Below are 16113 nucleotides of genomic sequence, written 5' to 3'. Positions count from 1 at the left end.
GAGATCAGAGGAGAGGGTGGTGCCTTGGGGGTTCCAGGAGGTCGTGTAGCTGGCTCCCTCGCCACCCAGACTGCCCCAGGGTTCCCAGCCCCAAGGATTATGGAGCATCCCCACACCTGTGTGCTCTGCAGCTGCTGTTCTGCACTCATTTTCTCCTCCAGCACTTTCTGCAGTGACTCCTTGGCCTTCTGCTCATAGCTGTTTTTCTGGTCTTCCATCTCTAATAGCACCTTATTCATTCCCCAAGGAGTGTATTTCTGTAAATTTGAGGCAATTCAACAAATACACATTGAGCTACTGTGTGCTAAAGCCTGAGCAGGGATACAGAAACGAAAAGAAATTGGTCCTTGCCCACAGGGCAGAGATGTCAGTAATCTGGTGGACCTTCTTCCAGGCTGGAGGCAGGCAGGGAGAGTCCCTCAGGTGATGTTGAGAGGTGAGTGGGGATAAAAAAACTGCCCTGGGCATGCTGGGCATTCTCCCCTAGGCCTTCCACAGGCACTTGAAATCCAACATTTCCAAAGGGAAATCATCTTTCTAAACCTGCTCCTATCTCAGTGACCAGCATCACCACCCACCAAGTCTCCCAAACCCTAAACCAGGGAATCACCCTTGATTTCTCTCTCACCTTCTTCAAGGAATCAGGTCAACATCAAGCTTTGTCAAGTCAATGTCTTTAACAGCTCGTACCTGTATCCTCTATCCCTACTGCCACCTCCTTAGTTCAGACCCCAGTAATACTATTATATGGATTATATCGAGACTATATATTATCTTCATGCCTTGCCTCCCTTCAAACCCTTTTCAGTCCTGCAGCTAGAGGGTTTTTTCTAAAACTTAAATCTGATCACGTCACAACCCGCTTAAATCTCTCAGTGGTTCTCAGTGTTCTAAGAATCAGGTCCAAACTCCTTGGCATGGTTTCTACTTACAAGCCCAGACTTTCATCTCATGCTGCCTCCACGCAAGCTGAACTGCTTGTAGGTCCCCTAAGCACTGTGCTTTTTGGCCTCTGCCTTTGCCCATAAAGCTTCTTCTACTTAGAGTATCGTGACCCACACTTTTCACCTGGTTAACTTCTACCCATGTTCAAGATTCAGCCCTAGAATCATAAATTCTGATAAACTTGGCCAACCATACCTACCCCCCGACTCTATGGATTAGGTAGTTTTACTGGTGTTCACATAGTATCTATATTTCTAATCTATTGACTCATCTGTCTCCTTTAAGGGACTGTAAGCTCCTTTGAGGCAGGGAGCATTTTTAAAAAAATAAAATTATTTTTGTAGGCTTGGGGATCTGAACAATATTCAGTAAAGTCAAGTTTTAAAAATTAATACATTTGTATTTTTAGAATTTCTCCTGGCTTCAAGATCAAAAAGAAAAAGACACGAGCAGCTTTGCAAATTCACTGGGGGTCTTGCCCTTCCAGTGCTTTTCATTTTTATGCCCTGTGATTTTTGGGAAAGCAGGAGTCTTTTACTATCGATTCTGGGTTACCCAACTGGGTAAGAGATAGTCTAGATAATGCAAATTTAGAGTTCAATATCAAATCATTTCCATTTAGAGTCTTTAGAGTCAGATGACTTTGGAGTCATCTGAAAATTTGGATTTAAATGTTGAGTGGGTCTTATGTTCTTGGAATTGTCATTAGAAACCAGATACAGGAGTTACTGGTTGAGATCATACATGGTTATGTCCAGGTTATTGGACTTAACCATGCTGGTCACTGACCAGCTTTATCCCCCATTGAAAACGAGTAGACTGGCATTCTGGATTATATGTCAGTCTCTCATGAGCTTGGTTGGCATTACTGAAAAAATAAAAGTTGTGGATCCGCAAACCCATAGACTATATAGACTATGTTCCCCTGCAAAATTCTAACTACATGGCCACCTTATCTTCCTAACATCAAGTGGGAGCAGTCTGGCCGGTTCATCTCGTTCTCTTGACTTATCTCCCCGCCTGTCAGAAATCTATCACTTCTCGAGTGTGAAAACTGACTTTTTTCTATCTCATATAATCCAAGATCAGGCCAATCAAGAGATTACCGGAGCTGGATAACAATGCCACAGAAAGCCAGGAGTCACAGTCTTTTACTTTCTCCCAGGGATTGCTGCTAGATAAAAGTTGCCCATGGCATGAAAATCATTTTGCGAGACTTCATTGTAATATCCAACTCATCTGTTCAAATATTAGGGCCTGTGAAGTTCTATCCAGGTGAGCTGAATCTTTACCAAGGGCCTCTCCCTACGTTTCCAGGTATTCTCAAGGTTCCCCTGGAGCTGGCAAAGCGCTTAGTGCTGGGCTTCCTTTCCTAGGGTACAAAGTGAAGGACACCAGGAGAAAGGGAGAGGGGGATGGAGATAGTGTTTTGGTGAATTGGAGACCAAAGTGAAAATGGTAAAGGCCAGAACTGGGTGAGTAGGGATGGGTGCATTAACCTCTAGCAGGTGATGTTTCTAGAGAGTAAGCTTGACGTTCAAGCATTCTCTCCCTTAATTCTAGATTCCTGGGCTAGAAGTGTCCTCCGGAATGCTTACCTGGGTACAGGTGTACAGCTGGTTTTCCAAAGATCTCAGTTTGCCCTTCAGTTTGTCTTCATTAAGCTGGCCCTGGAGCAAACGGGATGAGTTAGCCAGAACACAGCTTGGGCCAGAATACAGCATGCAAAGAGTTTTGTTCCGTATTTCCAGCCTACTGCCTAGAATAAACAGTGTTTGTGGAATTGAGCTCTTTCAGGAGGTAGAGAGAGGGAGAGATGACAGATGTTTGGAAAGAAAAGGATCTTTTCCTCTTTCTCTGTAATAGGAGAAGGAAGAATCAGACTGGCCCCCAAAGTCTTCTGTGTACCTTGAGGTTTTGTATCAAATGGCTCAGGGTATCGTAGCAGGGGCCCATTTGAAGGAAAGCTTCTAAGCTCTCCTTTTCTTCTTTCATTACCTCTCTCCCCTGTCTGTCCAGGCACTTATATACTCCGCACCTCCTCCCAGTCTAGTACATGGCCCTTTACCTCTAAAGGCCAATCGGACTAAAGGGGTCTCCCCTCCCAGGGGGAACATCCCTCCCTCCCTTACCCCCTGTTATGGGCTGAATTATGTCCCCCTAACCTCTCCACAACGTTCATACGTTGACCTCCTAATCCCCAGTACCTCCGAAGGTGACTGTATTTGGAGATAAGTTCTTTAAAGAGATAATTGAGGTCCTTAGGGTGGGCCCTAATCCAATATGACTGGTGTGCTCATAAGAAGAGGAGATTTGAACATCAGGATATGCAGAGGGAAGACCATATGAGGACACAGGGAGGAGAAAGCCATCTGCAAGCCAAGGAGAGAGGCCTCAGAAGAAACCAACCGTGTCAACACCTTGTTCTCACACTTCCAGCCTTCAGAACTGTGAGAAAATACATTTCTGTTGGTGAAGCCACCCAGTCTGTGGTACTTTGTTATAGCAGCCCTAGCAAACGAATACAGTCCCCTCCCTGCCCTACACACACACACACACACACACACACACACACACACACACACACACAAACACACGACTCAAGATGAGAAATTCTTTAAGAAAGCAGGAAAGGGAGGAGGGATATTAGGGCAGCGTGTGTATGCGTGCGTGGTAGTGACGGTGATGGTGAGAGGACCTCCCAGAGAGCCACACGCTATTTATTCACGATCTGGGTCTGTCTAGTGGCATTTTGGACATTCCAAGAGGGACGTAAATCTCAAGGGCGGGGGTGGCGAAAGACAGGCAGGAAGGCCCGTTATCTGTTTCTCAGTTTTGCAGTATTTCTGCTGAGCAGCCGACAGCTTCCTTGCTGCCTTATTCTTTCCTCCACCTGTAGACATCTTCCTTTTTCCCAGGTAGGGGTTTTGTCCCTCCAGTCCTGAGTCTGATTTAAGGTCGTGTGTGTGAGGGGGTGAGGGCGGGGAGGTGCCATGGGTGAGAGCCAGTTTCCCAGAGGAAAGGCCATGGGTCTCTTTAGCAGTAACCGGTTCTCATATCCTTTCGCTGGCTTTTCCAACCAGGCCCCGTGGGACGCTTGTGAGGTCTAGAAATTACATTTCTCCTCAGGCCTGAGACGCCACCGTCCCTCTCCGTCGGGAGACAGCTTGGACACGGCTTGGACGTTTCCAACGCTTATAACGTTTCTGGTCTGTAACGGCCAGAGGGCAGAGGATCCTCTGTTTTTTGTTTGTTTGTTTGTTTGTTTGTTTTGTTTTGTTTTGCGGTACGCGGGCCTCTCACTGTTGTGGCCTCTCCCGCTGCGGAGCACAGGCTCCGGACGCGCAGGCTCAGCGGCCATGGCTCACGGGCCCAGCCGCTCCGCGGCACGAACCTGTGTCCCCTGCACCGGCAGGCGGACTCTCAACCACTGCGCCACCAGGGAAGCCCGAGCCTCTGTTCTGAGGTCTGTCCCCCTCACTGAGTTTCAGGGCACCTGGGAGAGGCAGGAAGTGGTATCTCACAGCTCCTGTTTTGATCTTGTTTGGCCGATTCTTTTAACCCTGGAAGCCAGGGTGCACCTCCACCCTTTTTCCTTCCTGTATTCCTCAGCGGGGCCTTGCAAAAGCAAAAGGCTTTGCCAAAAATAATTTTTCAAAGTGCCTCCTGCTATTAATGTTTTTCATAATGTCTGGTGTGAGAGCCGAGAGTCAGGATTTGGCATCTACAATAACCACAGGGCTTTGGGACAGATAGAACAGATGGAAAAGACTTCCACTGTTCTGGGCTCTGGAGTAACTGGGAAAAGTTACTCCCCTGCATGGCCTGTTCATTATTAATCCACAGGTCCCGAAATCAACTCCCTCCACCTGTATCGCAGCTCCGGGTTCAGAGAGTCTGACTGTGTATTTTCCTTTGCCTAAACTCTTACTTTGCAGGATGCACTCAAACCCACTAAGTTTGACAGTTTATCTTGTGGTAGTTTCAGAAGAAAACAAACAAGCCCAAGGCAATATTCTTACAGTTCCCTCAGTCTCCTACCCTTTCTGGGTAGCTCCCTTCTCCTTCCTTAGTATGGTTTCTATCCAGTATTTTTGCCTCTTCCAACTGTTTTTGTGTTTTAGCCACTCCCCAGATTACTTTTCCATTCACGTTGTAATAGAAGACAATTCAGTTAGCCCCTTCAGTGGAGACGAAGGGCCACCCAAGTCTGGGGCTTGAAAACATCTCTGATCCACAGCTCCGCCTGCCCAGACTCCCCAAGGCAGGCAGGGAAGTTGCAGCCAAGTTGTTGCAAATGGGGCATGTGGTTTCCTGGTCTGAGCCCCAGCTCTCCCCACATGAAGCCCAGTGGTACAGTATGGGGAAAGGAGCACTTTTTACAGGCCAATTGTGGAACTTTTTTGGCAGTAGCATCCCAGGAACCCGGGGTTCAGAGAGCATAGTACCCCCGCTTGTAAAAGGGAGCAAGGTGGAGGCCATACACACCCGGTCTGAGGGCTTCAGCTCCTGCTTCTGCTTGGCTTTCCCCTGCCTCTGATCTGCTCTCCAGAAACACCACCGCCTCACTGCAGAAGCACCAGCCCACTTATCTCTCTGCTCTACTAGAGGTTGCTTAGGGCCTGCAGCCAATCCCCCACTGCGCTGTCATCTTAAGATCTCATTTCCACTTTGCAGAACTTAAAACCCACGTGTGCCCTGCTCTGGGTTTGTATTGCCCCATACTGAGGGCTTCCTTTCTCTACTGCCCGAACTGTTTCTGCTCTAAAGCCTGGGCCAGCTCAGGAGTCTCTGCTGCACCCCAGGGCCTGTCACATCCAAAAGGCCCAAAGTCAGCTTGAAGGTGGAGGCAACAGAGGGAGCTGATCTCTGGTGTTCTAATAGAGCTTGTGGTGAGCTTCTCTGCATGTGCAGTTGGAGATTCAAATTATGGAGGCCAAATGGAAAAAAAATAAAGGCCTGAACTTGGCTGAATATCGGAGTCCCTGTTCTGGCCACATTCTTCCACTTACTTTTCCCAAGTACGGCAGTCTGGGACTGTCTTTTCATTGAAGTTGAGCTTTCCAAGGAAGGGGTAGGGGGTTGAATTGTCTTGTTTTGGGGGACGCAAGAGCTGTTAACTGAAAAAACCTGAGACTATTTTTCTTAAAAACAGGAAGCTGAGGGGTTTGTGGGGAGGAAGAAGACAAAAAGGGTGAATATTAGGGGGTGGGGGGAGAAGGGAGGGAGAAAACCACAGCTGGAGGAACTCCTGCCCCCCGCAGGAGCATGGAGCGAAACCGCCCTCAGAGTCTACCTTGGAAATGTCTCTTAATAAATCCTCCCCATTCCCACCACGCTGGCTGTAATTCAAGTTCTGATTGTGTCTTACCTGCAGTATTGCAAGAACTTTCACCACCCCTACACCCACTGGGAGCCAGGGTCCTCATTGTTGTCAGAGAACCTTTTATAAGGTTTATAAAACACAGATCTGATCAATCGCTTTCAACTCAGTTCTACAGCTATCTTTTTAATTTCATTTAATTAATTAATTTATTTCTTGGCCACGCCGCACGGCACGTGGGATCTTTCTTCCCCGACTAGGGATCGAATCCGCACCCACGGCATTGGAAGCGTGGAGTCTTAACCGCTGGACCGCCAAGGAAGTCCCACCACAGCTATCTTAGTAAACGTGCTGCCAAGCGAGTGCAACTCTACGGCTACTGGACAAGCTCCTTCTCAGGATGGGCTGGACACTGCTAAGCGTAGGGCTTTAAACCTGAGGAAAACGTGGTCCCACTGCTCCCCTGCTTATTGCCTGCGGCAGTGTTTCTCAAACTGGGGTGACATGCATTCTCATGATATATATATATATATATATATATATATATATATATATATATATATACACTTTTCCTTTAAGAGGGAATCTATAACTATTAAGTTTGAGATACCCTATTCAACAGAAAAAGTTTAAGCGCCATAATTCTAGAGACCTATCGGAGGCCGTTTCGGTCTTATCTTTGGAGCTACTCTGACACAGTCCCTTCATTTCCATCACACTCTGCTATACCCTACGCTTTGTTACACCTAGGCCTGTAATCATTCTGATTCCTTTACTGTAAGCACCCTTTTCCTTTTTCCTTCTTCTTACCCTTCATCATTCCTGCTTCTGTACTGGTAAACTCCTATTCAATCCTTCCAGACCCCGCTAAAGTGGTCCGTTTCCTTTGGAGTCTACCCTATACCACCTCAGGCAGAAGAATTGCTCCCTTCTCTTTTCTCTGTGTCACTTTGTAGAAAGTGCTGTTACAGCTTTAGCACACTGCAGTAGAGTTATTTATGACCTGTCTCTCTCTTCCTGGCTGCTACTGGAACTCCTAAAGACAAAGGACCCTACCTCTGTCCCTGTAGCACCCAAGCCAGCACATAGTTGGAACTTACCAGATGTCTGTTGAATAAACGAATGAGACAATCTCAGTTTAGTTCAGCACCGGAAACCACCTGGCAGGCACAGCTGTCTGTCTCAGGCTCCTACTCAGCTATGAAAACAACTTCCTTAACCAGCAGGAGCCCTGAACATAAACACCTAAATCCGGATACAGTGACCGACATGAAGAGGGAGGGCTGAGCCTAGGAGTCTCTTTGACATCACTGCAAACTTCTTAGTTTTGTCCCACGTCCTCCCATCCCATCTCTCTGTCTAAGCACAGCCATCTACGTGGTAAGGTCAGATGTTCACGGAGGCTGGGAGGTTGTGTGTTCTCTCTGTGCACCCGGGGCTTTCTGCTCCAGTCGCATCAAACTGCTTATGCTCTCTGAACATTAAAGTCTAGGGGTTTCAATGTGGGGTCCAAGGACCCCTGGGAATCCAGGATCTGCAAGGTCTTCCCTTTTCCAACTACATATCTGTGTGAGGCTGGATTTTCCTCATATGCTTCAACCAAAACAATGTATTAACAACAGACTGAATGCAGACGCAAATACGAGAATCTAGCTGTCTTCCGTTCAGACATTAAAAAGATTTGCCAGCTCGGTGCTTTGCGACCACCTAGAGGGGTGGGATAAGGAGGGAGGGAGGAGGACGCAAGAGGGAGGGGCTATGGGGATATATATATGCATATAGCTGATTCACTTTGTTATACAGCAGAAAATAACACAACACTGTAATTATACTCCAATAAAGATGTTAAAAAAACCCAAAAACCAAAACCAAACAAAAATTTGAAAAAGCATAAAACAATGCCACTCCTCTCACTATTTTTTAAAAAAAATATATACTTATTTTTCACAAAAATATATAATTTAGGTTCACATGTAATCTATGTACTATTGTTATTTTAAAATTAATACATATTTTAAGATTCCTTTTTTTCATTTCAAAGTGGTAAATATAAAAAGTTCTTTGGATTTTAATAATTTTTTTTAAAGAGTATAAAGGGGTCCTGAGATTAAAAAGCTGGAGACCCATTGCATTAGCCTATATCATGCCTCTGGTTCTTTGCCTATGCTGTATCCCCCGCCCAGAATATAGTTCTTGTTTCCACATTTGCCTGGAAAATACTAATATAACTATAAATATTTCCCTGGTTCTCCCCTTCTGTGGAGTCGTTCATTCCTCCTTGTATTCTACTATATCCTGAAAACATTTATTTCTCACATGTCTGCATTGTTTAGGCTTCTGTCTCCCTGACCCACAGCCTCTCTAAAAGCAGGAACCCTGTCTAATTAATCTCATTTCCAGTGCTCAGTGTAGAGAACATGACTTATGAATATTTGTTGAAGGAATGGACTAAAATCAGGAGGTCTGAATTTTAGTTCCAATTCTGCCTCTAACTAGAAGTGTGAATATGGACTAGTCACCTGACCTCTCTGACACTCAGTTTCCTCATTGGCAAAATGAGAAAATTAGCTAATCTCCAAGGTCCCTTCCCGCTTTGACATTCACGTCTGGGCTGACTAGTAGGTGTAGGATGACTTGGAATTAATATTGGTGTGAATCCCATATGAAAATAGTTGCATTTATCACAGTCAGTAATATTAACTGAATTGGGACCATCCTTTCTTTCTTCCAACAAATTAAAAAATGGAAACTCTTGCCTCTTTTGGTTCTGGGTCTTCCCTGGGGGTGTCCTCAGCTGACCACCCTGGATTGAGCCAAGCTCAATACTGTGACATGTTTGACCTTTAGGTCTTAGCACCATCCCCCACCTTCAGCCTCTTCAGTAGCAAAAAAGCCCCTTCTCTTGCTGGGATGGTATGGAAAGAAGAATGAGATAGGCACACATAGAAGTCCATGAGCTTTGTTCAAGCAAAGATTTCCCTTACCTTCCAAGAGCTGTCAGAGGCCTGAATCAGGGCAGACAGTAGGTCTTGGAGAATCACCATTTTCTGTTTTAGAACCAGCTCCCTCTGTAGGGCCTCCTGGGGGGCAAAATGCAAGAGGGTAAGATTAAGTTGGAGGAGAAGGGAGCAGATGGATGGAGGAGCTGCAGGGAGAATTCACATGTTACTTACTTTGAGGTACTCAGAAAGCTGGATGATTTCCTAGAGAGAAAGAAAAAGGTATTTAAGAAGATTGTAGGTTCCCTGAAATCCTAGAACATGGAACCTGAGCCAGGATTGGCTTGTGCTGAGTAAACTTTCTTCCTTGACTCAGGGTCCCTCCAGGCCCCCATGTCTATGCTCATCCAGGAAGAGGGTACCCCTCCATCCCAGCTGAGTTTACCATGGAATTCCAGAATGTCAGAGCTTGGAGGAGATTAGATGCCACCTGATTCAACACCTTCACCATGAGGATTTTCTTACCTTATCTAGAACTGCAACTCCATAACTGGAAGAGAAGAAAAAACAAAAAAATAAAAAACAAAAATGACAATGGATCAAAGAAATAAGAGTGTCAGGAGGCAGTTGTATTGATTCCTTCTCTGATCTCTTCTGAAGAGCCAATGGGGAAGGGGGGGAAGGCCTTCCTTTTTCTTAATTAAGGTGGACGTGGAAGTTCCTTGTGCTCCTCTCCACATTCTGGGGGAGGGTTCAGGTAAAAGCTTAGGAGAGAGGAATGGATGGGCTGTGAAGGAGTTGAGGTCAGGAACATGAAAGGTACTCACTTGGTTTGCTGACTGGCATCGTGCTTAATTGTTGGCTGTGTTTCTTCTGCCTTTGTCTGAGTGTCTGAGGGATAGGGATAAGGTGATTCAGAACCCATGGGAGAGGCAGTGAGGGAAGTGGGGAGGGATAGGGACTCTCCACTGCCAGCGAGTGGAAATGCCTCGGCCCAGTGAGTGAGGAAGGCCCTGCTCTTACCACGGTGGTGTTTGGGTGGCTTCTTGATGGGAGCGTCCTGTGGTGGAAGGCCCCCAGCCTGGGAGGGGATGTGGTCAGCCGGATCCCTCCAGGAGCCTGAGGGAGGCTGGTGTTGGGTTGCAAAGACCTCGGAGCTGGTCCCTGACACCTGGAAAGCAAGTGCGGGATGCTGAGAGCATCTTAGAACAGGATTCTCCAGCTGACTGCAGAAAGATGAGCCAGTGATCAAGTTTCAGGTCCAGAAAACCAAAGGAACCCATTCAAGCCTTCAAAGCTACAAGGTTATCCCTGCTCCTGCCCTTTCTTGTCCTGGCTGGTGGGATTGGTCCTCCTCAGTTCAGGCAAATGGGGAGCTGGGCTTGTCTCCAATTACTCTCTCTAGAGTCCCTGATCCCGGAAAGAGAACCTGTCTGAGGTGGGAGTGAGGGGATCTGGGATCAGGTCCTGCCTTTTCTTGGTCTCAGTCTCCTGGCTGTATAATGAGGAGCTTGGAGTAGATGGTGTCCAAGGTGCCTTCCTATTCTAGAGGTGGTTTCCTTCCTCTTAGTAACAGCTGGACTATTGTTGAGGTTTTGTGTGAAGAGAAGGTAAATTAGGCAGCTGTAGGGAGGAACGTAGCAGTAGTTGTCACAATTTTGCTTGCTATTTTTATATTTTCTTCTTACAAACTAAAAAAAATTATGTTTGTAACATAACACTAAAAGGCTAAGAAATGCATGTGGCAGCTAATCCTGCAGACTAACTCTATCTCAAGAAACCTTAAATAACTGATAGGCTCAGGAAGAGTTCTTTAGGTAACTGTGTTTTCTGTTCTTTTTCTCCTTAAAATTATTTTTTCAACCGAAAGCACGTAGAAACCTTCTTGCCTTAGAAAGGACACAGTTGGTTTTATTTTACAGCTGGGCTCGAGGATCATTTTTCTGAACAGCACCTCCTGTTGTGGATAACACATGCACTGGTTAAGAAGGCCCAACAGAGCACCTACTCTGGGGACAGTACAATACCAGTTACTTCCAGGGAATCCGGAGGACCCATCCCTGCTGTCCACATGCTCACAATGTGGATAGGAAGACACAGATGGTTTGCTGGCTGAGCTCATTTCAACGTACCCTGGCTTTTGCCAGCACTGCTCCTTCCCAGGGCGGACTAATGGGCCCTCTAAAAGTTATACAATCTTAGAGGATTTATAACCTCATAAAAACCACAGAGAGCAGAGGTGGCCTGGAGAAGCTAGGGAAGCTAGGGCTTCCTGGGCCAGATGCGGCCTTAGGTGAACGATATTGGAATTGGGATGGCCCAAGAGAAAGAGAGAAGGTGGGTGATGCAGCAGCCTTACAGAAGAATAGAGATGAGAAATGTGTGTGTGTGTGTGTGTGTGTGTGTGTGTGTGTGTGTGTGTGTGTGTGTGTGATTTGAGGGAGACATTAAGAAGATTGGTCTGTGTCCCTGGCCTACAGTAAGCATTCATTGAATGTTGAATGACGGATGAATGAATGCTGTAGGAGATATGTCTAGATAGACTGAATTTGAACTAATACTAGGAATTAGCTATGGAATTGTTTTTAAATTATTCTTTTCTCTCCTAAAAGGCAAGTGCAAAGTAAAAAAATAGCTAAACAAAAAACACCCCCAAAACACAACAACAAAGATATCTGTTGAGTAAGTGGCTAAGGGAGACTTTATGATGACTGAGGAAGGACGGACTTCATTTAAATCACTTCTTAGTGACCTTGAGCCCACCCACCTGTCTTGGTGCTGCACCCCATCCCCTCCAGAGCACTGTGTCTCTCAACATGGCCCACCTGCTGTCTGGGGGAAGAAATCCTGTTGGCCCAAGACAAGGGCTCCTTGAGGTCGGTCGCCTGGCCTTGCCTCCTGGAGGGACCTGGCTCCCCGGCCTGCGGGCTCTGTGCCTCGCCTTTCTCTTCCACCTTCAGGTTCCTCCGTCTGAAAAACTGCTGTTGTCGTGCCCTCTGGAGATGTTCCCTCTGCTGGGTCCTCAGCACCTTCCCCACCTGGCGGCAAGTGGTCACATTGGGGCGGCAGCGGCGGCTCTCACGGGTCTCTTGCCGGCGCTCGTACTTGGTCTCGTAGCTCTCAGCCCACCGGGCCAAGCCAGAGGCAGGCCTAGGGTCTGGGCTGATCATGATGGCCTCCCGAGCACCTGTTGTGCTTGGCTTCCAGTTCCTGGAATAGCTGCCCGGATCTGCCAAGTGCCAACAGGGAGGCGAAGAGGAGGGGTCAGGAGATGGGCCGAAAAATGGCCATCTTCCTGGACGAGGGGGCAGAAATAGCACAGCGTCCCATATGTGTGGGTTGACAACTGAAGAGGGGATGATGTCACACGGGAACTCAGGACATCTGGATTCAGCCTCTAGACTAATTTCTGCTCTTCTCTGGCCTGCGTCTCCCCTTCTGCAAAGTGGCGAGATTCCTCTGGCTGCCACTTCTTCCTTGACCAAACGTCTCACCCTGCCTCTAAGTTAGGGGAACGTGAGAAATAATTGATAAAAATCACTAAAAGCTTCTAGCCTTCTGGAGGGCAGATGGGGCTGTGTTCCTTTTCCAGGGACTTCTAAAGAACCAGTTAAATTGGCTCCCTGATCCCCAATCTAAAAGGAAAGCCAGAATCTTCACTGCTCTCTTGGCCCAGTTGTTACTCACATAGGTGAGCAACTTTTCTCAAGGCCTGGAGGGATAGCCAAACCCCTCGACGTGCTACCAGTCCTATGACCAGCACTCACTGTCCTCTGTTTAGCCTTTAGCAGCTATCTTGCCAGCCTGCTCTGGGGCATGGTTCGGGAGGGACACCCCACGCTATTGCCTACAGTCATGGAGCCCTGACCTCGGTCCCTTGGCACTCCACTCCTGGCCCAGGACTGGGCTCTGACTCTGAGGTACAGGACAACCCAGATCCGTACTGGCTGATTACTTGCCACTTGCCCATCACGGGCCAAAACTCATTTCATACTGAGCTTTCAGCTCAGTATCTCTTCAAGTGGCAGGTTCCATTTTTTTAGCATCACCTCCCTGTTAGGGCTAAGTATGGTGCCGAGTCTGCTTTCCTCAGCCCAGACACAGATTGCGCCATTGAAACCAGCAACGATGTGGATTATACGTAAATAAGGCTATTGCCAAGAAAAAGGAAACCAAAGCGAACAAACAAAAACAGTAACCAAAAGTCCCCAGGGAACCAGGCTTGGAGTAGAGACCACACTTGCTGCCCCTCTACATGGCCTCACCTGCTACTCACATAACCCCACCCTCACCCCTTCTGCCTTCTCCGTGCCCTTCTCTCTCTTTCCTACTCTCCCTCACCTACCTTCTGCAAATTTGTTCATTCTCCCAGAACCCTCTGGTAGCTTGGCTGAGTTGGGGCTGGACATGGCTAAGCTGGATTCTGAGCACTGGAAATTCTGGTCCCTGGGGTCAGCCCAGAGACTGAAGAAGGGAGGGGGACTTCCCCTTACAGTTGCCGCCTCTCTCTGTCCCACAGACTCACTACCCACTGCCCTGGGAATCTAGTTCCCGGGGAGGTCAGTGAAGGGATTTCTCAGCTTCACCAACCAGGAGGCATTTGCTGGCACTGGCCCTTCGGGTTTATTTATAGTCAAACAGACTCGACAGGTAGCAGCCTCTCCGCTCTTTCATTGGAGTTCCTTGCTCCTCCTGGATCAGTCTGGAATTCTCTGCAGGATTCTTGCCCTCTCTTTCTCTCTCTGGTCATACGACTCCTTCCGGGGGCTCATGGGTGGGGTCGTATCACACCCTGAGAGGGGGTCTTACACAGTCAGACCCTGTTCGCTCTCCAATGCCTGACTCTCCAGGCTTGGAGGGGCATCTCCTGGCCTTGGGCAGTGCTGACCCCAAGCAGAACTGTTAGGTTGTCAATGCTTGTCCGCTCGTCTCATCCCTGGGTGCCTCTCCCCTTTCTTTAGGCTTTTCTCCTCACTCCTACTCTGTAGGGTCCCCTCACTTCTCACCTGCCACTTTCTTTGTTTAAAAACTTAGGAAAGGATCTGAGAGGCCCATTCATATTAAATTATGAAGGACTGGGTGTGCAGGTAAACTCCACTTTCAGAATCTATACTTGTGGTGTCCTAAGCCATAGGCCCTAGTGATTCTGCCGTAAATGGGGGAGGCGGGGTGTCCCGACCCTGGACTCAGACTGTGTGGACTCCTGTCCTGGCCCTGTCATCTACTACCCACGTGCTTTTGAACAAGCTATTAACTGTCTCTATGTCTCTGTCTCCTCATTTATAAAGTGGGAACCTACCTCCTAAGGTTATGAGGATTAAAGAGAAAATGCACGTCAAGCATCTGGGACATAGCACACAATAAATGTTAGCTTTTTATAATAATATGATTATTATCACTCCTGTCCTACTGATCTTGGATATTGAAGACTCAGTGCGATAAGACAAACGCCCCGAGCTAACCTAGCACTCCAGGACCAAGAATGCCTCATCCTCCAACTCCCTTGGCCCCTTTCTCTTTGAAGGGGCACTGTCTACCCCACGGAGGCGATGCTGGTCCCTAGTTGAAATCATATTTACTGTTGCTCTGTTCCTCTGACTTCTGGGTGTAGGCTACAGGGAGAAAGGACTACTCTGTGGTCTGGATACAACTGCCATTTCAGTTAGGCCTGGCAGAAAGGCAAAGAAGAGAGGACTGCCTCTTTCCCACCTTTAAAATGTGGGGCACTAGGTCCCCTCCCTGTTTGGTTCCAGGTAATCCCTCAGGCTTCGTAGACGAGGCAGATCCCTTGATTGTGGAGAATCCTCCTGCCTCCTGCTGTGAAGAAGAGAGGGCTGTCTGGGAGAGATAAGTGTGTGGGCTCTGTCTACACTAGTTCACTGAAACGCATGGCTGCCCTGCTCTGTTTCCGGGGTGGGGGGTGCAGACGTTAGCCCTTGCTACCCAAGCTGGGAGTTGCAGTGGGAAAGTCTCCTCAGAGATGTGAGCGTTCTCAGGCCCCCAGGCTCTCACACTGGGTAGGATTTGGTGTGGCACACCTGGGTAGAATCATACCCAGCTCTCCGGGAGGTCTTGGCTATTCTGATTTGCTTAAACACAAGAAGTCATGTGGACGGCTGACTGACAGAGATGGGCTGTAGAAGAAAATGGAACGGGTCCCCGTGTGCTTCAAAGAAAGGTCACTGGGCCACTGCCCAGGCCGCACTTGGTGGCGTGACAGGGCCCAGCTGGAGCTCTGGGAAAGGGTGGTATTGGCTGGGGGAGACTGTCCTCACTGCTCCAGGGGGAGATCAGGGCGCTGCCCTCACCTGACAGTGCTTTGTTGCTGCCTTTCCCGGTCTTTGCTCCTAATTCCCTGCTGTGTGTGTGACAAATGGCCTCCCGCATGAATGAACGTTCTGGCCTTCCTAGCCGAGAGCTCTCAGAGCGAGGTAGGAGAGAAGGGCCTGCACGCAAGCTGCTGGGCAGGCAGCTTGGTGCTATGGGGTCCCTGCTGTGAAGGGAGCTGTAAAATGTACCTCCCGTCACTGGGGAGCCTGAACCCTTAGTCATCTGACTCGCTGCTAATCTGACCTTATGGAAGCAGCAGAGAGCTGTGCCTCTGGAGACCAACGCGGGACACTTTCCTGTTTACCCAACCCCCAACACTCAAACTACAACATCCACTCCAGTGTCTCCCCCTTCAGACCAGGGAAGCTGGCAGACAGAGCCTCTTTTGCCCCCCCCCCCAGAATCGGAGGTCCCCAACATGGACACAAAAGCCTCCTCCTAAGTTACCTTGGGTCCCAGGCTCCAACCCAAACAGCTCAGGAAAGCATCCCAGCTCCTGGGCAGATCTCGGCTCTGGTCTCTGATGGGGCAAGCTCTCGATCCATGGCTCTGGGCCCCCTTAGCATTTCCCTTCTT

At 48.2% G+C, this 16113-nt stretch overlaps 1 protein-coding gene across 1 annotated transcript in view; it reads right to left on the bottom strand.

Annotated features, from left to right (window-relative positions):
• Positions 1 to 16113, bottom strand: part of TRAF3IP3 (TRAF3 interacting protein 3) — a 23428-nt gene extending 7315 nt beyond the window's left edge. The window contains 9 exon segments of the mRNA XM_060130695.1: positions 117 to 257; positions 2544 to 2615; positions 9253 to 9348; positions 9442 to 9471; positions 9733 to 9757; positions 10035 to 10098; positions 10231 to 10378; positions 12033 to 12436; positions 15985 to 16113. Of these exon segments, the coding sequence (XP_059986678.1) occupies positions 117 to 257; positions 2544 to 2615; positions 9253 to 9348; positions 9442 to 9471; positions 9733 to 9757; positions 10035 to 10098; positions 10231 to 10378; positions 12033 to 12377 (921 nt within the window). The 5' untranslated portion in view covers positions 12378 to 12436; positions 15985 to 16113.

The sequence above is a fragment of the Lagenorhynchus albirostris genome, chromosome 2 (genome assembly GCF_949774975.1).
Source record: "Lagenorhynchus albirostris chromosome 2, mLagAlb1.1, whole genome shotgun sequence".
Taxonomy (NCBI): domain Eukaryota; kingdom Metazoa; phylum Chordata; class Mammalia; order Artiodactyla; family Delphinidae; genus Lagenorhynchus; species Lagenorhynchus albirostris.
Note: the sequence above shows the minus strand (reverse complement) of the source record. Positions and strands in the feature narration are given on the sequence as shown.